Source organism: Dama dama, chromosome 15 (genome assembly GCF_033118175.1).
Source record: "Dama dama isolate Ldn47 chromosome 15, ASM3311817v1, whole genome shotgun sequence".
NCBI lineage: Eukaryota > Metazoa > Chordata > Mammalia > Artiodactyla > Cervidae > Dama > Dama dama.
This window is the reverse complement of record NC_083695.1, coordinates 82,660,578-82,682,153: the sequence shown is the minus strand read 5'-3', so window position 1 is coordinate 82,682,153 and position 21,576 is coordinate 82,660,578. Positions and strand designations below refer to the sequence as shown.

Here is a 21,576-nt window from a genome sequence, read left to right as displayed (position 1 = left end):
GGGTTCTAGGAGGCCTTTAACTTCAAAGAAGTTTTTGTCTTGAAAAATCTGTTTTCTGAGTCTTTTTCATAGCCTGGACCCTCAGCTACATTTGTTTGAATCACAATTCAAAACATCCCTTGACCTGGTTGAATTTCTCCCTGTGTTTGTTGTAAAGGAAAGTGGGGTGCAAGACTTTGCCTTATCATCTGTCAACTATTGACCTCTTTCTTTTTCTTTTATCAGAGATGCCCTATCTATGGGAAGTGAATTCAGATTCTGAGTGTATCTTAAGACTTCCCAAAGCCCTTGATGGCCATTGGTAGATTTCCACCAGTTCTTGTGGACTGACTACTAAGTAAAAGTCTCATATCAGTAGACCTGGTGCCAGTTGGGGAAAATTAGGCCCCGAAGTCTATAACCTTTGTAGGGTGTGAGAGAATTTCCAAAACAGCCCCAACTTTCAGAATCCCAGAGTAGGAAAGTTCTGGGCCAGGTGGAGCAGGATTTAGCTTAGAACATGATCAGAATTTGCATTCTGTGCAAGTACCAAAGGGACTGACATAAACCCCATATGTAGGTCAAGTCATTGCCTTTTTCAATGCGCTTTGGGGTCTCTGCTCGTCATCATGGAAGTCTTCCATCATCTGATGGCCATGGGCCAGGCACTGGGCCCACTCTTTGCTCACTGTGTATACTTAGTACCTAGCAGAGTGCCTTACACACAGTATGTGCTCAACAGGTGCTCATTGGGGGAATAAATGGTCAATCAAGACCCATTTAGTCCCATCTCCTACAACTCCTCTGTCTAAACATGGTCCACAACACATAACATATCATTTGATTAAAGATGATGGAAAAAGTGGCAACGGTGGGTACTGATCACATATGCCCACAACCAACAGAAGGCTCATTTTGGACCTGGAAGTCTTCCTTAAGTGATCAGAATGACATCGGTAACATCAATAACGAGCATGATGCCAGTATCGAGTAAACAACATTCCCAAGTTCAAATGCCAAGTAACATGTAGCAAGATTCAAGTTATTTGTGGTTCTTCAGACCAACTCCAAATTTTGGATCTTTAACCCTATTATCCAGAAATTTCACTGGAAATAATGCACATGATAGCAAAAAAAGGAATGTATTGCTTTACCACCAGATTTTATTAGCAGTAAGATTCAGTATTCACATGGCCGCAGTTCCTAACATGGGTTGAGGGTGAGCAGAACCTCTTCCCTCACAGTGTCTTGGCTACAGAAGTCAAACCTGGGGAGAGAAAACAAGACGTCAGCCCTTCCTGTCTCACAGCTGGTGTGTCACCTGAGATGACAGCCTCTTCTCTGCCCTCAGTCTGAGTGAGTGTGACCCCTTATGCCTGAGACTAGATACTGGCTGAGGGGATACCTCTTGGGTATAAAGGACTGCATTTTCCTTTCCAATTTTAGGCCGTGACTATGCAATAGCAGACAGAAAAGATATTATTGAACTCTCAAAAGACAGGGAAGGTCCACCAGTCACATCCCCAGAGCACCTACTAAATATGGCATGTTGTCAATGAATGCAGTGAGGAAGAAGAGGGTTGGCAGAATGTCAAGAAATCAGCCAGAGTTTTAAAAAAAAGGGAAAAAAAAGAAGCTAGAGTAAAAATCCTGAGGTCCTGGTGTTACTCTGGCCAGGTATTCTTGTTTTAATTCATATTCGACTGAAATGATAATTTTGCTCATTAAGACTGAATGATACTTAGGAGGCTCATTTTCTTACTGGGGTGGGTTGCCATGCCCTCCTCCAGAGGATTTTCCCATCCCAGGGATCGAACCCGGGTCTCCTGCATTGCAGGCAGATTCTTTACCATCTGAACCACCAGGGGAGTCCAACAAAATACATAAGCATATGTAAAGTGCCTGAGGCATAAAAAAATGCTCAGAAAAGACTCTTTTCTCTTCATTTTCTTCCCTGTAATGTAATGGCTAGCAGATGTGCAAATAGCAAATTAAAGGTTAAAAACTAATCTCGAAAGCATCACAAGAAACGAAGAGCACACTATAAATATCGATAAGGTTGAATTGAATTTCTTTTGGGGTAGTGAAGAATTTGCTGAAGTCAGATTTCCTGCCCCTGAATTGTGGCTTTGAGCCTTCATTGAATTATCTGTAAAATGGGGATATTAGTAGCACTTACCTCCCATTACCACCATCAAGAGCGTAAACATAACCAGTGTTTTGAAATGTTTCTCCTGTCCTTTGCAATCTCTCCTTCCCATCCTATTCCACCCACAGCCTTGGCTAGTTTCCTCACATATGTGTGCTGATCAGCAGTCTACTGAATATTTAAGGAAATTTTCCAGCTCTTTGAGATTCCCTCTCTGAAGCTTTCTCCTTGCTGGTACTCAGTCCTATGAAATCTACTTGTCTTGGATTTTCTGGATTCTCAGATCTGTTTCTTCAGGTCAGGTAGTGGGCTCCGCCTGAATTTTTCCTCTTTGTGGGACATCTTGGTTACTCTCTTGAGGCTGTAAGCCAGGACAATTTCAAGACTACATTATTTGTTTATTATTTCTCAGCAGTCACTTCCCTTTGTTGCCTAATGTTCAGTATCTTGAAAACTGTGGTTTGATATATTTTGTCTGAATTTCTGTCTGTTTCAGGGGGAAGGTAAATCTGGTCTCTTGTGTCTCCATCTTTTCCAGAAGCAAAAGCTCCTCTTTCGACTTACAGGAGGACTGAATGATATGATGGAAGAAGCCACATAGCTCTGTACCTCAGAGTCGGGCTTTATACTCAATACACTGGGCTGATATCGGTACTTTTATGAGTATCGTCATTCTCAACTCACTGTTTCTGGTGATACTCTATGGTAAATGTCCTTTGATTCACACACACTTTAGTCTTGATTAGAACCAAGGGTTGATCTTTGTCTTCACTAAAAGGGCCAATGATACGGGACAACCTATTTGTGTTCTTTGATACACTGCATGTTTTCCTGGTAATTGAAGTGGTGATTTGGTGAATCCAGGAAGTTTGGGGAAGATACACATATTAAGCACACACATAGCACAAAGCACAACTGCTAAATGAAATCAGTCTTTTCACGTTAGGATCATGAAACAAGATTCTCAATCTAACACTTAATTTGTATCAGATCACACAATGAAAGTGAAAGCCACTCAGTAGTGTCTGACTCTTTGTGATCTGTATAGTCCATGGGATTCTCCCAGCCAGAATGCTGGAGTGGGTAGTTGTTTCATTCTCCACCAGGGATTGAACCCAGGTCTCCCTCATTGCAGGCAGATTCTTTACCAGCTGAGATACTAGAGAAACCCATATGGTCATCCACAAATCTATTAAAGTTGTTTTCCTAAAGTTCTACACTTTCTCCCAAAGAAATAAAAGGTGTTAGGAAGCAGCTATTGCTGAGACAGAGGAGAACCACTGCAGATTATTTAACTTAAAGTTGCTTTTCAGTGGGAGTAGAATTATAAATGTGACAATGCTTCCAATCTTTTTGGATTTATATTACTTACACTTGTCCATCGTTTGTTTCCACACTGATCTTGGATGCTCCCACTTTGGGTAGAGTTGGGTTGATCACATTGTTGTACCAAAGAAATTTAACCTTTTGCAAAACTCCAACTTCCACATCTGAGTCAAATTCACTGGATTCAGTATTGTCTGGTTTGAGAGTACCGCTTGGGAGTGAAGTTAAACACATACATGAACATACATAAATACACACACACACACACACACATATATATATATGTTTCTAAAACCAGCTTACAATGTATCTCTAGTAAGATGATTGATAGTACATTTGTCAGTCTAATGGTTAAATAAATATAGACATGTATACTTAGTCAGTGGTAGTTCATTTGCCATCAATAACTCATATTACTTTAAAGTCAGCCTTCCTTTGATAAAACGTCAAACATATTTTAGTCACAATCCTCCCACAGTTTAATAAATGATGACATCATGATGTCATTCCAGTTGTTTCATGGGTAGAATAATTATTTAGTGATTATAAATCAGATGCCATACATCAAAACAAATAACTGTGGTTTTCTCAGGAAATAGTAGGGAAAAAATTTAGGAACAGAATTCTAAAACATATTAAGGCACAAGGGTGAAATAATATCTTCCTTTTAATGACACATGGCATTTCTATAATTCTGAAGGGGTTCAGAGCAAGTCTCTCCAGAATGTGCCACTTTGGCAGGTAGACTATTTTGAGCTGAAGAAAATCAGGATTTGCCAGATTCAAGAATAACTTCTGCTTTTCCCTTACCTGCCTAAAAGAATTTAGGTAGAACGCCTGGTTCAGGAAGAGAAATATCACCTGAGATAAGAACAAGGAATATGGCCTGGGTGTGATAAGCTGGCAGGGAGCTCGGTTGGGCCTGGATATCCAAATACCTCTCCATATCCCGTTGTCTCTGCCCGGCACAGCAAACCTTTGTTCACCAAATATTTGGTCTTCCTATCTTCCTTTCTCCCCTTTCAAGTCCCAGACCCCTGCTCCCTTCTCCTTAGCTCAGAGTGGCATATAAGCCTCAATTGTTTGATTGTAGGTCTCATGTTACAGGAGCCCCATATGTACATTATTAAATTAGCTTTTCTCCTGTTATCTGTCCTATGTTAATTTTATTACTAGACTAGCCAAAGAGCCAAGAAAGGTAAAGCAAAAACCTTTCTTTCCCTGCATTCCCATGTGGTAATGAATAAGCTCTTATGTCTATGACATACATTGTATGTATGAAGGATTCCAACATTTAACGAGCTTACTTACTTGAAAATTTCATACTGCTTAGAGTTTCCTTTATCTCCGAACAAAGAAACTAGTATGTGTCCTGTAACTCTCCTTCCGGACAGTGTGACGGCCACCTTATACCTCCAACCTACAAAGGGGAAATATTTGCAAAATATCAACTTTAAAATTACTCCGAAAACAGGATTCCATTACTGCTGAATTTTGAATAACTTTTGTCTGGTTTTGGTAGTTCTAATCAAATAGTGATGGATATTCCTTTAACTAAATGTTCAGAGGGCTAACAATAGGAGGTGGGGGAGGAACACAGACTCTTCCCAAGGTCAAAAGATTTCAAGTCAAGGGACTAAGTAATATATTTTGCTTTCAACTTTTTAAACCTAACAATGTATTCTGAATCTTAGAAGAACTTTATATTAAAAGATAATGTAAAAAAAAATAAATACAAAATAAAAGATAATGTGATGTTTCATCAGTTTATTTCATTTTTATAGATCACAGAAGTTTAGAGTACTATCATCTTTTGGTCTAAATAATCTACATTTATCTCAAATATTCTATGAGTCAACTTTCCATCATCACTGGAATTGTATTGACTTATGGTAATCATTTTATAGTACTAGTCAATAGTGAATTGCCATTTTTTGCCATTTAGAGCTAGCCTGGGCCAAATTGGGAAGGCAATAAAATTTAGCTTTAGTTTTTATTATGTAGTTAACCGTATTAACTCCAATACAAATAGTTTTCTTCCTCTGCTACCCCAGAAAAGAAACCCAGGGTCTGTCCCCAAGCCTCACCATCCCCACATCCTCTGATTTCCATCACCCATGGAGTCTACAATCCTGATATCTCTTGAATCTGTCACCTCCTTTCCATTTCCATAATCCCTGCTCTCTCTCATGGGTTACTTTTCTGTTTGTAAAAAAAACCTCATAATTTTGCACAGTTAAACTTTTAACAGAGTATGAAGAGGCTGGAGCAGAAGAAGCCTCCTGAATTCAGCACCAGTGTCAATTGTGGAGAAATTTATTTTTGTATCTTTTGATATCGTGCATGCATGCCTTCTCAGTTGCTCAGTTGTGTCTGACTCTTTGCCACCCCATGGACAGTAGCCCACCAGGCTCCTCCGTCCATGGGATTTCTCAGGCAAGAATACTGGAGTTGGTTGCCATTTCCTCCTGCAGGAGACCTTCCCCACCCAGGGACTGAACCTGCGTCTCTTATGTCTCCTGCATTGGCAGGTGGATTCTTTACCATTGTGCCACCTCGGATCAGGCTCTAAATTCCGTTCTGCCCCTCAAATTTAGCCATGTTTACAGTAAGCATGGCATTGAAATGTTTCTCCATTTTGGAGAGGAGTGTTTAAAACTTTTGTGCAGAAAAGCAATTTCACACATTTCCACTGGACATGATAAAATACATAGTATTGAGAATTTGAGACAAATAAAATAGGAACTTACGGGCAAAATTGCTGGCATCACCAGTGTTTAGATAAAATGTCTGGCCCTCTGATTTTGTTTTCCCAGGAAATCTGTCAGCATAATGACCCATCTGGGGGCAGCCGTCACTTGGACAGGGGAAGCACTTGTCCTAGGGAATATAAGCAAATGGTGAACAAGGATGTGCTTTTTAAAAATAGCATACTATCTTATTCTATGTATTGTTGAATTCTCAAATACTCTAATCCCAATCCTGTTCTGATAGTAACAGAAGATTTTAATGGTGTCTCAACAAAGGTTAAAGATGAGTCTCATTATTTACAACAATAAATCAGCTATTTCACTGTTAAATAATACGATATTAAAAAAAATTATAAAAGTCACTTAAGATAATTTATATATATATTTCACCTTTTCTCTTTTGCCTCTCTTAAGTTGCTCCAGTTGCCCCAAGACATCCCTCTTGTTTTAGGTGGTCAGAATTTATTTTAGAAAAGTTGGAAAAGAAAGAGCAAGGTGATAATCAGCTTCTGATATACAAAATAGAATCCACTGGGAGGCCAATAGACTTAAAAGTCATTTTTCTCAATTTCTTTAGTTCCCACTTAGCATATCAAGGTCTGAAAGATTCAAATCTCAGAATTTTCCCAGTGTGAAGGGAAATTGTCCTCGTTGGTTATTAAGGCTTAGCCATGAGGTGAAGGTCTGAAGAAGATGGATATCATATAGGAAGATGTCCTTTCTTTTTGGATCAAGAATCAATGGGAAGAAAAGAGGGACAGAAATGAACAGAGGGGAGGTAGACAGGTAGAGAGATACAGAAATTCCTACTATGAAAGGGCAAGGCTGCCCCACAGAAGAGGTGAGTGGTGAACTCCTGAATCAATGGATCAGGTGGGGCCTGGGCCAAATCTCAGGGTCTGCATCCAGAGAAAGCTAAGGGGAAATGGAGTCAGTCCAGGAGAAATACCCAACCTGCAAGAGTGGACATGGCCTAGATATCACCTGCAGATGGCAGCAGTGAGCCCATCAATGTGGTGGATCTCCCAAGTCTTCCTTTCTGACACACACACACACACACACACACACACACACACACACACACACACACACACACACACACACACCACCACCACCACCACCACACACACCACCACACACACACACACACAAACACACCCCACCACCACCACCACCACCAAGATCATCCTGCCCAATACCAACTTGGATATAGGTGGCCCAAAGGCTGAGAAATCTGCAAAACTGAAAATGCTTTCCTATAAAGGTGCCTGAGCATCACCTAAAAGGACTGTTTATATTACTGAATCAGGTTAAGTTTTAACTGGATGAAATTTAAAGCTTCTGTGTTGTTTGTTTTCCCCATTACCTAGAAAATGGAGTTTGGGAATAAAATAAAAATAAAGAAGCCAGGATGTTCTTGTTGTACATGCAAGCTATATTGTGAATAAATATGTACCCATCTCTTTTTCCTTACACATAAGAGCTAACATTTGTTGAGTGCTAATTATTATATCTCAGGTTCTGGGCTAAGTAATTAGAACATGTTATCTCATTAATTCCTACCAAATATATGGGATTTACCATTTTATTTACATTTTTAAATGAAGAAAGTGATTTAGAGAAGTTGAATGTTTTGCCCCAAATCATTCACCTTTTTAACTGTGGAACTAGGAATCAGATCCTCTCTCTTCATTGTTAAAGTATATCTGCTTGATAATTATAACTTCACATGGCAAGTTACTTGAAAATTTACATATTTAAATATGTACAAATGCATATTAAATATTGTACATAGTAAATATGTACATATGTTACATATTAAATAACACACAGTATACATTTTTATTTGAAAAAAATTATAGTGAAAGGAAAAGCAGTAGTAATAAAAAAGGCAACTGATATGTTATATTCAAGATCAGGGCTTCCCAAGTGGCCCTGATGGTAAGAAACCTGCCTGCCAATGCAGGAGACAAAAGAAACATAGTTCCACCCTGGGTCGGGAAGATCCCCTGGAGGAGGGCATGGCAACCCACTCCAGTATTCTTGCCTGGAGAATCCCATGGACAGAGGAGCTGGGCAGGCTACAGTCTATATGGTTGCAAAGACTTGGGCATGACAGAAGCGACTTAGTACACAGGCACACATTCAAGATCAGATTTAAGTATCCTAACTTATAAATCCCTTTTCTCCTTTGCTTTTTGCTTCTCTTCTTTTCACAGCTATTTGTAAGGGCTTCTCAGACAACCATTTTGCCTTTTTGCATTTCTTTTCCATGGGGATGGTCTTGATCCCTGTCTCCTGTCAAGGCTGTATATGTCACCCTGCTTATTTAACTTATATGCACAGTACATCATGAGAAACGCTGGGCTGGAAGAAGCACAAGCTGGAATCAAGATTGCTGGGAGAAATATCAATAACCTCAGATATGCAGATGACACCACCCTTATGGCAGAAAGTGAAGAAGAACTAAAGAGCCTCTTGATGAAAGTGAAAGAGGAAAGTGAAAAAGTTGGCTTAAAACTCAATATTCAGAAAACTAAGATCATGGCATCTGGTCCCATCACTTCATGGTAAATAGAAGGGGAAACAGTGGAAACAGTGGCTGACTTTATTTTTTTGGGCTCCAAAATCACTGCAGATGGTGATTGCAGCCATGAAATTAAAGGATGCTTACTCCTTGGAAGGAAAATTATGACCAACCTAGATAGCATATTAAAAAGCAGAGACATCACTTTGCCAACAAAGGTCCGTCTAGTCAAGGCTATGGTTTTTCCAGTGGTCATGTACGAATGTGAGAGTTGCACCGTGAAGAAAGTTGAGCGCTGAAGAATTGATGCTTTTGAACTGTGGTGTTGGAGAAGACTCTTGAGAGTCCCTTGGACTGCAAGGAGATCCAACCAGTCCATCCTAAAAGAGATCAGTCCTGGGTGTTCATTGGAAGGACTGATGCTGAAGCTGAAACTCCAATACTTTGGCCACCTGATGCAAAAAGCTGACTCATTGGAAAAGACGCTGATGCTGGGAGGGATTGGGGGCAGGAGGAGAAGGGGACGACAAAGGATGAGATGGCTGGATAGCATCACCGACTCTATGAGCATGAGTTTGAGTAAACTCCGGGAGTTGGTGATGGACAGGGAGGCCTGGCGTGCTGTGATTCATGGGGTCGCCAAGAGTCGGACACGACTGAGCGACTGAACTGAACTGGACTGAACTTAGATATCCAGAGGTTACCAAAAAAGATGATAAAAAAAAAAATCTGGGCAATTATGTGATTGTACAGAAATGTCCACATGCCCACAATCCTATTCCTTTGTAAGGTTAACATTTAAGACAAATTTTCCATGATCATCAGTGTCCTGTGGCCATAGCTCAGGTTTCCAGAGACAATGTCTGCCCTTGGAATTATTTCCAAAGCAAGTTTTCACATTTACCCAACACACACAGAAGTGATAAAGAACAAGGTGGATGCAGGCATTTCAGTTTACAAGTGCAATTCTCTAAAGTTCTCCCTTGCCTTATCTCTATTAGAATAAACACATATGATTGAAAGCATAAATAAGGTATCAGTCATATAGTAACATTCACTGAGAGCATACTGGGTGCAGTGAACTGTCATGAGAAGTGATGGTCACAAAACCCTTCAGGTGCAAGAGATGATGTACTTACTGTGCTGAAAGCGGTGTAAGAGGCACAAGGGAACCCAGCAAAGCCATCAGGGTTGAGGATGCTGTCAGCATAGTACTTGTAGCTTCTTAAGTGATTACAGGCCACAAAGTCACGCGTTCCTTTGAAATCAGACGTGATTACACATCAGAGACAGATGTTATTTTTCCAAGTTAATGTCATGTTTGGAACATAGTTGTTGAATAGGTTTCTCTAATTAGTGCAAACTCCTGGCAGTCACAGAACAAAATCGTTTATGAAGGCTTGTTATTATTTGAGATGCAATCAGAAGTTAAGATTATAATAGTTATGCCACAGATGAATGAAATGGAAAAATAACTCTAGGAAGAAAAGATCCATCCACAAAGATACAAGTATAATGTAGTAATATATTCCCTGAATTAGATTCTTGGAAAGTTGAATACAAGTACATTTTTTTTCCTGTAGTCTGCTCATGTCCACTTCTCCCAGTGAAAATGTGTATCATGGGGATACAATGAAGAGTCCTTTGGTTATAGAAAATGTGACACCTGTACCATATCAAAATATGCAGCATGTTTACCAAAAGAAAACACAGATTCCGCCCCCAAGGAAATCTCCTTAAGTACATAACAAATAGGTTTACCTTCCCAGATCCCATCTATGTCAACAATCTGAGACAGAGCATTCTTCTGACATCCAGGCATTTCTTTTCCTCCATTTGGGAAGAAATCTAGGTGGCCCACAACTTGGCTCATTCCAAACCCTGAGAAATTTTAAAATATGGGAAAGTTGACGTCAACATACAGACTCAAAACACTCTAAAATGCTCATGTGTAAATTCAAAAAACACTCCAGGAGGATGAATTTAAGAACTCACCAAGGTTGGGGATTATTGGGGCAGCGTCTGTGTGAATTACATCCACAAACTGGGCATCGCTGGGGTCCAATCGGACCAATTCAGGTGTGCCCTCAAAGCAAGGCTCTGCTGGATCCAACCCTAAAACAGACAGGATGTCTCATATCAGTGTCTTATCAGTGGACAGGCATATTTACCTCTCTCGCCAGTAACATACCTGAGTGCATGCACAGGTGGTAATCATGAGTAGTGTGTGCAAAGAGATGAGTCAGTTCTTCCATAACGTACCATTTTCTGAAAGGAAATCTATGTCTAATTTACTATTTGCTTTAAAGTGAATTTTCCTTGAGCCATGGAATATTCGTGGATACTTAGTCACTGGGTCAATTCTGTCACTAGCGTAGTTACAACAAACGAGGCCAGACTCCGGGAGACCGCACTGGACTCCTAAGAGACTTTCAGGCTAAAAAAGTTCCACCTACACTAACTCCCCTGAGGGCAAGGATCTTGGCATTCACAGTCACTGGGACCACAGCTTGACAAAGTGCCTGACTGAGCGGGTTCCACTGGACGTTAATGGTCTGTGAAAAGGAAAGTTCTTTCCAACAAATTAAAGAGAGATATTCCAGTTGCCCTCACCAATCCAAATATAACCAGCTTATCTGAAGTATTAAAAAAGAGAATCAGGAGTTTGGGGACAGAGTCAGAAGATGCAAGAATAACTAATCATTCCCTGAAATAGTCACCTCTCAGATCCAGGAGAGCAGTCTTTCTTAGAAAGTTACAAGGTTTGTGCAGGACCTGGGTATCCAACACATGACTCCACTGGCTAAATGCAACCAGTCTGAGATTGATAAAATAATATTTTTGACCTAACTAGCAGCTTGAGCTCTGCCAGCCCAGGCACCCAGACTATCTGTCCCCACCACTTGGGTTGTGGTTGATGAGGATTGGAATAATTACCAATTGCTGTGAAGCAGAATGTAACTAATGAATACATTTTTTATCTCTTTGGGTTTAATTGTATTTATTCCATTATTTATGCTATTTATTTTATTCACTAAACTCATCCTTTGTGAATATATGACAAAGAGAGAGTAGATATGAATAAGATTGCCAGATGCTCTTAATTCACGTTTTAGTCACATGTGGGTATTTATATGCTAAACAGGGCTCTGTAGACCAAAGATCAGTATTAATAAACAATTAGTAAGGTCTCAGAACACACTGATTTCTCTGATCCTGTGACCTAATTCGGAAAATGTAAAAACTTGTCTTCTCAGGTAAAAAACAGGTCTCTCTGTCAAATTTCTATCCTTGCAGACCCCATATAGGCTTCACTTAGTCCAATTTTGCAGCTTTTTACTGTTTTGACCTACCTGTGATACGTCCAATAGCCCCATTGGTCCTCCTTCCTGCCTCCCCAGCAGCGTGGGCACCCAGGCTGTGGCCAATGACGTGGACGTCAGAAAGTGAGTATTCAAATGATGACTGTTGAAAAGAAAACTCCTTCAGAATGTTTTCAAACTGGCAAACTTCCAGATGGGCAGAAAAGAGAGAGCTCTGAAAACTCAACTTTTAAGAAGACATGCTGCCCCTTCAAAACAATCAATTTTCAGGGATTCTTTTCATTTATAATAGAAAACGGCGATGGTTTGGTGCTTAAACTGGTGGAAGTAGTACTCTCTTTTATTGTTTCACTACATAGAGGAAACCTTTGATGGTATGAAGACTTGCTGTCTTGAGGCGATGAAGCAAGTATTTGGATTAGAAAATAATAATGATTCTTCAACACATGATGTTGGGAAAACTGGATGGTTACATGCAAAGGAATAAAACTGGACCACTTTCTTAAACCATACACAAAAGTAAACTCAAAATGGATTAGAACTTAAATGTAAGACCTGAAACCATAAAACACCCGGAAGAAGCATAGAAACTACATTCTTTGACATCCATCTTAGCAATATTTTTTTGGATGTGTCAAAAGCAGGCAAAAGAAACAAAAGCAAAAATAAACAAACGGAATTAGTCAAACTGAAATGCTTTTTCACGGTGAAGGAAACCATCAGCAAACCAAGAAGGCAACTTATTAGATGGGAGAAGATATTTGCAAATTATATATTCCATAAGAGGTTGACATTGAAAACAGACGAAGAGATCACAACTTAATATAAAAAATCCAAATAATCTGATTAAAAAATGAAGGGAGGACCTGAATAGACATTTTTCCAAGTCAGACATACAGACGGCCAACAGACAGATGAAAAGATGTTCAACATTACTAATCATTCAGTTCAGTTCAGTCGCTCAGTCGTGTCTGACTCTGCAACCCCATGGATTGCAGCATGCCAGGCCTTCCTGTCCATCACCAACTTCAGGAGCTTACTCAAACTCATGTCCATCAAGTCGGTGATGCCATCCAACCATCTCATCTTCTGTCATGCCCCACTTTCATCTCCTCCCACCTTCAATCTTTCCCAGCATCAGGGTCTTTTCAAATGAGTTGGTTCTTCACATCGGATGGCCAAAGTATTGGAGTTTCAGCTTCAGCATCATTCCTTCCAGTGAATATTTAGGACTGATTTCCTTTAGGATGGACTGGTTGGATCTCCTTGCAGTCCAAGGGACTCTCAAGAGTCCTCCAACACATCAGTTCAAAAGCATCAATTCTTTGGTGCTCAGCTTTCTCTATAGTCCAACTCTCACATCCATACATGACTACTGGAAAAACCATAGCTTTGACTAGATGGGCCTTTGTTGGGAAAGTAACGTCTCTTCTTTTTAATATGCTGTCTAGGTTAGTCATATCTTTTCTTCCAAGGAGAAAGCGTCTTTTAATTTCATGGCTGCAGTCACCATCTGCAGTGATTTTGGAGCCCCCCCAAATAAAATCTGTCACTATTTCCATTGTTTCCCCATCTATTTGCCATGAAGTGATGGGACCAGATGCCATGATCTTAGTTTTCTGAATGCTGTGTTTTAAGCCAACTTTTTCATTCTCCTCTTTCACTTTCATCCAGAGGTTCTTTAGTTCTTCACTTTCTGCCATAAGGGTGGTGTCATCTGCATATTTGAAGTCACTGATACTTCTCCCAGCAATCTTGATTCCAACTTGTGCTTCCTCCAGCCCAGTGTTTCACATGATGTACTCTGTATATAAGTTAAATAAGCAGGGTGATGATATACAGCCTTGACCTACTCCTTTCCCGATTTGGAACCAATCTGTTGATCCATGTCCAGTTCTAACTGTTGCTTCTTGACCCACATACAGATTTCTCAGGAGGCAGGTCAGGTGGTCTGGTATTCCCATCTCTTGAAGAATTTTCCACAGTTTGTTGTGATCCACACAGTCAGAGACTTTGGTGTAGTCAATAAAGCAGAAGTAGATGTTTTTCTGAAACTCTCTTGCTTTTTTGACGATCCAATGGATGTTGACAATTTGATCTTTGGTTCCTCTGCCTTTTCAAAATGCAGCTTGAACACCTGGAAGTTCACGGTTCATGTATTGCTGAAGCCTGGCTTGGAGAATATTGAGCATTTCTTTGCTAGCATGTGAGATGAGTGCAATTGTGCGGTACTGTGGCCATTTCTGACTGAAAAAGGTTACTAATCATTAGGTAAGTGCAAATCAAAACTACAGTGAGACAACACCTCATACTTGTCAGACCGGCTATTATCAAAAAGATGACAGATACTGAGGGTTGGCAAGGATGTGGAGAAAAGGGAATCCTCAAGTATGTCAGTGGGAATGTAAATTGATACGGCCACTATGGAAAATAGTATGGAGGTTCTTTAAAAATTAAATATAGAACTATCATATGGTCCAGCAATTCCACTTCTGGGTATTGTTTCTAAGAAAATGAAAACATAAATTCCAAAAGATACGTGCGCTCCTGTGTTCATTGCAGAATTATTTGCAGCAGCCAAGCTATGGAAACAACCTCAGGGTGTATCAGTAGGTGCATAAAGGAGCCGCGGTACAGACACACCGTGTTTCACTGAGCTCGGCTTTATTGTGTTTCACAGACACTGTGGGTTCTTTTTTTTGTTTGTTTTTTACAAGCTACAGCATTTGGCAACTCTGCTTTGAACAAGTCTAACTGCCATTTTCCCAACAGCATCTGTTCACTTTGTTTCTGTGCCACTTTTTGGTAATTGTCAGAATATTTCAAAATTTTCACTATCATAGTATTTCTTATGGTGATCAGTGACCTTTGATATTACTACTGTAATTGTTTTGGGGTGCCACAAACCACACTCATGTGGATGGTGAATTTAATCAATAAATGTTCTGCTAGCTCCACCAACCAGACATTGCAATTATATATATTGACACATGAAACTAATGGAATATTGTGTGTCAACTTTCCTTCAATTTTTAAAAAAAGTAAAAGAAAAAAAAATTAAACAAGAAAGACAAGAAAAGAATAATGAAAGCAGTTACTTAAGCATTTTCAAGTTTCATATTTTCTCAGTTTTTAGTTACCCAATCAGGTTAACTTGTTATCACTGTGCTTCTCTTCAAACAAACAAACGAAACCCCTAGTTTAATTATCACGTCAACTTGGCTTAATAACTGGTTATGTTAAAAGAACTAACAGTGGAATTCAGTAGAAAGACCTTACCTGGTTGCTTGAATAATAGCACTTAGAATTAGTTTAATTTTAACTTAACGGGCAATGAATTGATGAAGTTCAAATTGATTTAATTGATGAAGCTTAAATAAAGATTTTTTTTTTGCATTTTTCTCTTCAATCAAGGAGAATGCAACTCTCAGTAGAAAAATATTTTATCAATTCTCATACACGCAGCAATTTTGGGGGAAAGAGAATTCAGAGAACCATGTTCATGGGCTTTTATATAACCCAGAGTTAGTTACCTTAAGAACATCCACTAAATACGCCACCTCTGCACCCACAATCCGGATGTTCTGTGTGGCTTGTGTGTACCCTGTGCGGGAGCCGCCTTTCCAGTCCACACAGATGCAGTTCACACTTTCCACGGTAAACAGGTTCTGGGGGGAGGGACACAATAAATAGGTAAATAATTCAGGATCTTAACTAACTACTAATTAACACTCTTGAAGACTAGGATGAATTCTCTTCTTGACCTACACAATATCAAGCTCGCTTTTTAACTCGAAATCAGTAAACAAAACTTCTGTTACAGTTATGGAATACTTTTTAAAGCTTAACACGGGCTCTAAACTAAAGGTTTGGCCATAATGGGAAATGGATTCTTGGATGTCTACAACAACAGATGCGTGGATGTTTGTTTCGGGGAAAAGTGTATAAAATGTGGTACAGTGGTTTGTCTCATGATCACATCATCGATTTCACAAGACTACATTGTCTCTTACTAGAATGCACCCCAGGACATCGCCTGTCTTTTTCACTGATGTATCCTCAGTGCCTCGGATAGTTACTGGCATACAGTAGATATTCAGTAAATATTTACTAAATAATGGAATAAGTGAAAGACTGTGTTAAGACCCTTTAAATAAAGATATTGAAGGCAAATGAATAGGCTTTTCCATGATGGAAAGATAAATCTAAGTTTTTGTATGAACATGTTTTATTGTATGTCACTGAAGTTATTTCACAGAAAAATACAACCTTCCAGATATCTACTGGAAGTGAGGATCAGTGATAGTCTCATGAATGCTAGACCTGGCAGAAATTTTGTTTATTTGAGTATGTATTTATGCATATCCCCACCTTTTGGCCAAGAAGAATTTGAGAACGAAGCAATCTTAGAATCCATCTCCAACTCTTTCATTTTACAGACAGTAAAATCCAAAAAGGGGAAACAATTTGCTAGTGTCCTGGTTAGCTAAGGATAGAGTCAGAACTGGAATTTGGGTCATTTGATCTTCTACTTTAACATACTCACTCCTCCATCTTGATGACCAAAGCCGATCACATGCAAGAAAAACACAGCTGCATTTGGGATCTCAAAAATAAACTATACATATATCTGAAAATCTACATATCTTTGGAGTTGAGAATCGTAAACTTATTTTTTCTTCACTGTAGTATATAAATCTATTACTTACCTTCCCTCATTCCCCAGCTCAATAATCAACTATAAAGTATTTTAGAAGACAAGTTGTGACTTTACTGATTATTTCTAACCTTAACTGTCTTCAGGATCAGTCAAAACTCTTGGAGTTAATTCGGCCTTTAACTTGAGTCATAGGCAGGCCTGAAATAAGACCTCTAAAGAAAAGACTGCATCTTGGTGCCACAGTTGGCCACAAAAGCTTGATGAAGAAATGAATCAACAATAATGTTCCTCCAGCACTAGCAGTTACTCAGAAAATGTACTCTGTTTGATTTTCTGTCATTTAAATCTTCATTATCACAGGGCACATAGCCAAAGGCAAATTCAAGAAAATAGGATCACTACTGTTGAAACAACAGGAGCCAGAAATGAAAATCTACACAGTTTTTCAAGCTATCACTACCATAGGAGATCAAGGAGTAGCAAGTGAAAATCACAGGAAAATAATCAGTTTGGGCAAAATGAGCTATCTTAGTTCTTCACACAGAAATCAAAGCCTATTGAAGAAATGAAAGCTATCGACAATGCAACAAATGCTGCATCAATATGACAGCATCTGTTGTGAAAATTTTGAAATATCTCTGTATTAGTTACTAAATAATCATTATCTAGAGCCACCACGTGCCTGCCAGCTTTGCTGGTCTGACCTCCACCCTGTGCACCTCCTGGACCTCCTCTAGGAACCCCAGGCCCAGTGAGGTCAGAGGATACGCCAACCTCCTGCTGACTGGAATCTGTCCTCACTGGGTGGGGCCTTGCCTTCTACATTGTCAATTATCACCCTGGAAACAAATTTCCTTAAGAGATTTACAGTCTCACCTTGCAAATACCCTGCAGCCAGTTTTCATCTCCCTTGTCTGTGAATCCATGAATAACAAAGCGGGTTTTTCTATTTGTTTTGAAATTGGAGCTTGCAATGATTGATGCATCTGCAACGATTTCCTGTTTGGGGGAGAAAAATGTTTAACGTCAAGTTTCTGAGAGTATCCAGTAGGACTGCCTGTACGAGGAGGGAAGTGGCAGGTGGGAGAAGACTACTGAGTCTCGGGGTCCTTGGGAGTAAAGAGTCTCTCATTACAACCAAGCTATTTCCAAACATTACCAAGTCACTACTTTCCAGATGTCTAAAATTTTTGCCTTTGGTCTACTTGGGTAATATGTCTGTTATGATACTGGAGGCAGGGGATGAGATGATTAGATAGCATCACTGACTCAACGGACATGAATTTGAGCAAACTCTGGGAGGTGGTGAAGGACAGGGAAGCCTGGTGTGCTGCAGTCCATGAGGTCACAAAGAGTCAGACACGACTTAGTGACTGAACACAACAACACAATACTGGTGGTGGGGTCTTGTCTTTGACCAATGGAAAACTACATATGTATGTATTTTATAGATACAAAATATGTTGGGAGATTACACATGACATCTGGAGATTATATATAATAACCATTTTTAGAATATGGTATTAAATGTACCACAGAGGTAGAATAAGAATAATACCAAGTAAATGGATACTTTAAACAAGTTACCAAACAAGACTTTTATAAACAAGTTAGATGAAAAAATACTTAAGCTCTCTGCCCTAAAAATCTCCACTGTGTGACTTGTTCTTTTTAGAAGGCAAAATTCAGTATCCTTATTACATAAAACAGATGAAACTTAGTTCTGAAAACAATGAGCGTTCTTACTTGAAAGTTGTCTGGGTTCTCATTAGTGTACAGGAGGAAGCGAGTGTTGACTTCTTCTGGAGACCAAGGCAATACTTTGAGGGGTCTTTCTATAATTCCCGCCCAAGGGGAATCATCACTGAAGCAGCCAAGTCTATCGTAGCAGACCTCTTTTCCTGCAATCACACAGCAGTGTTAGTTTCAGCAGAATGCTCTTTTTAATGGTCTCCCTGCCAATGTTTGAGTTAAATTACTTTTTTGTGACATGTTTTCTTCCTCCACATCCTCAGATACCTTTTTATCCACACAGTCACAAAACAGCTTCAACACACAACGTCCCAACTAAGGACATGCTGCTGCTTCTCGTTTCTACCACGTAGGACCGCCTCACTCCACTTCTGTCCCTGTCCGGTCCCATGCTAGGGCTTGATTAAGACTCTCAACTCAGATGTCTTCTTTGGGCCTCTGGTGCCCAAGAAAGGAGTAGCTTTGTGTCCCCAGGCCTTGGAGTAGGGGATGAAGCGCTTTCCCTCTTATAATCATCTTCTGACTTTGGGTTTGAGGTTGAAAGCTTAAGTTTCATGCAAATGCCCAAGCTTTATATATCCACCTGGGTGAGTATTTAGGTCTCACCCTATTGGATACATTTAGGGGCATCCTAGATTCTTGTGATGAAAAAGGCTGCTCGCTAATAATCAAATATAAAGCCAATGGTGGGGCTTCCCTGGTGGCTCAGTGGTAAAGAATCCGCCTGCCAATGCAGGAGACATGGGTTCAATCCCTGATCCAGGAAGATCCCACATGTCATGGAGCAACTAAGCTCATACGCCACAACTATTGAGCCTGTGCTCTAGAGCCCAGAAGCCACAACCCCTGAGCCCACATGCCACAACTACTGAAGCCCCCACACTCCAGAACCCGTGCTCCACAACAAGAGAAGCCACAGCAACGAGAAGCCCACGCGCCACAACTAGAGAAAAGCCAGTGCGGCAACAAAGACCCAACACAGCCAAAAATTAATTAATTAATTAATTTAATTAAAATTAAAAGAAAGCCCATGGTGTGACACAACTCTGCACTCGAATGTTAACCCCTAAAAGAACAAAGGGTTATCCAGGAGTTACTCCATTAACATTAGGAGCAGCAGTTGTGGGGGCTGCATTCTCGAAAACTTACTGTGTGCCAGGTACTAGGCAAGATGATTTACATACATTATCATACCTACATCTCACAATTATCTTACAGTCGAGGTGGTACTATGTGCCCAGTTGACAGATGAAGATAGGGACGCACAGAGAGGTTAAGAATTTTGCTCAGGGAAATGCAGTGTGGCTGGTGGAACCCGGGTTCAAACTCTACACATGACTCCAAGCTAGGAGTGCTAAATTCAGAAAGAAAAATGCAAGTTAAATTGGAGTTTCAGATAAACAATACATTTTTATTGTAAGAATAGCAATAAACTTAAATTCTATTTTTTATAATGATAAATTTTACTATTTATATGACTGTGGCATATATTCTTGGTTTTATCTGAAATTCAAATTTAACAGGACATCTTAGCTTTCACCTAGCAGCCTTACCCAATACCTATGCTCCTAATCATGAATCTCTCCTACTCACTTATTCCTCATCCTCATAGTGGCTTGAATTCAGCTGTTGTAGCCTTTCTTCCAAGTATTGAGCAGTAAGTCTCTTCCAGCATGACATAAATATTTTTTCTTACCTACGACTGTTCCCAGCAACACTGAAAATGTCCAGATTAGCAGCATCTAAATAAAATTTTAAAATATAATTGAGTCCAGGGAAGTAAGTTTTTAAAAGATTGGCATAATACAAGTCTGAATGGGTAAATTTGAATAAATTAGACAATATGCTTCAGACTCACCGTGGCAGTTCTGTTGAGTTCTGCGCACAACCAGATAGCACCTAGAGGTCCTTTTATGGGCAAATCTTATCTTTTTGAGCAGTGCCATGGAAAAGTAGCAAGAGAAAAGAGGAGGTTCCAAGGATGTATTTCTAATTTTAGTCATAAATAAACCACGACTGATAGAGTAGGTAAAGTTTTCCACCATAGTTTTCGAAAGATGAGAAAACGGTAGATATGAATCGGTCTGTTTTAATGGGACTATAACGGTTAGAATCATCCTAAGTTCATTGTAGTGAAGTTTCTGGTCTGTCCCTTTCTTAGTGTACAGTTTTCTGGGCTGGTCTGTGGGTATGTAAGAAATTAAATTGTTTCCACTGATTTGACAGCCATAGTCTTGACAACAAATACTAAGAGCTTACCAGCTCATGCAATTTTGTACAATCTTGCCTTACCCTCCAAAACAATGAAATAGAGGCAATTCTTCAAGAGATTTCATTTCTTTGGGGAAAGCTGTTGATATTTTATTTTGATAGTCCACAGGAATAGTTTATTTCTCAACAATAACATGGAAGACAGAATAAATGAACTGATGAAAGGAACCAGGGGTACTTCTAAGAACATAGAGGTGAAATCAGTGACCCTATCACCAAATGAAATTACCCATGAGAGAAGAACCAAATCCAACTTGGAAGAAAATGGTCTGGGAAATATAATATGGAAGAGAAGTAGTTGATAGAAAAGAACTAGGATGTGTTCATTGGGTGACAGATTGCTTAAAATTAATTTTAGAAAGACTATGATAGGATACCATAATTTTAAGATACCACAGCATTTGGCCTGACAGCATCACAGATATTGGTTGAATGATTAGAAATAGCCACGTTTGTAGGTAAAAAATGGTCAAATAGTCCAGTTCCCTGACAGAGTTTACAGATACAGAAAAAAAGCACAAAATGACTTGTGCATGAAGAAAATTCAGGAAAGTTGAACAAGGGAAATATGAACACCAGGACAGAAGTTTCAAGGAAGGAATTCCATGGATGGGAGCTGTGGCAAAGTCCCACTGGATCCTTCCGGTCTCAGCATTTAATCCCATCCTTAGGGACTCTTTTCCAAACCTGATGAGGTTGGTTTCCCTCTCCCCTCTAGAAACACTTCCCTTCAGAACTAGCCTCACGTGACACCCATCACAAGCAGCTGTGGATCAGAAACTCTGACCAGGCTGGGATTCTCTAGGCCATGTCACATCTCAGTATCTAGCCAGGTTGGC

The 21,576-nt window shown here is 39.7% G+C and overlaps 1 protein-coding gene across 2 annotated transcripts; it reads right to left on the bottom strand.

The window, feature by feature from the left end:
* Window positions 1-1,172: 1,172 nt before the first annotated feature.
* Window positions 1,173-20,208, bottom strand: PNLIP (pancreatic lipase). Of its 2 annotated transcripts, none has more exons than XM_061163169.1 (12): window positions 20,163-20,208; window positions 18,446-18,615; window positions 17,591-17,713; window positions 15,588-15,722; window positions 12,085-12,196; window positions 10,727-10,846; window positions 10,493-10,612; window positions 9,871-9,989; window positions 6,205-6,334; window positions 4,766-4,874; window positions 3,501-3,665; window positions 1,173-1,246 (listed from the first exon to the last, which is right to left on the bottom strand). In XM_061163169.1, the coding sequence occupies exons 1-12, from the start codon at window positions 20,206-20,208 to the stop codon at window positions 1,183-1,185; spliced, it is 1,413 nt and encodes a 470-aa protein (XP_061019152.1). In that variant the 3' UTR covers window positions 1,173-1,182. The 2 variants fall into 2 exon arrangements, with proteins under 2 accessions (XP_061019152.1, XP_061019153.1); XM_061163170.1 differs by having other exon boundaries at window positions 18,461-18,615.
* Between the last annotated feature and the right edge of the window lie 1,368 nt (window positions 20,209-21,576).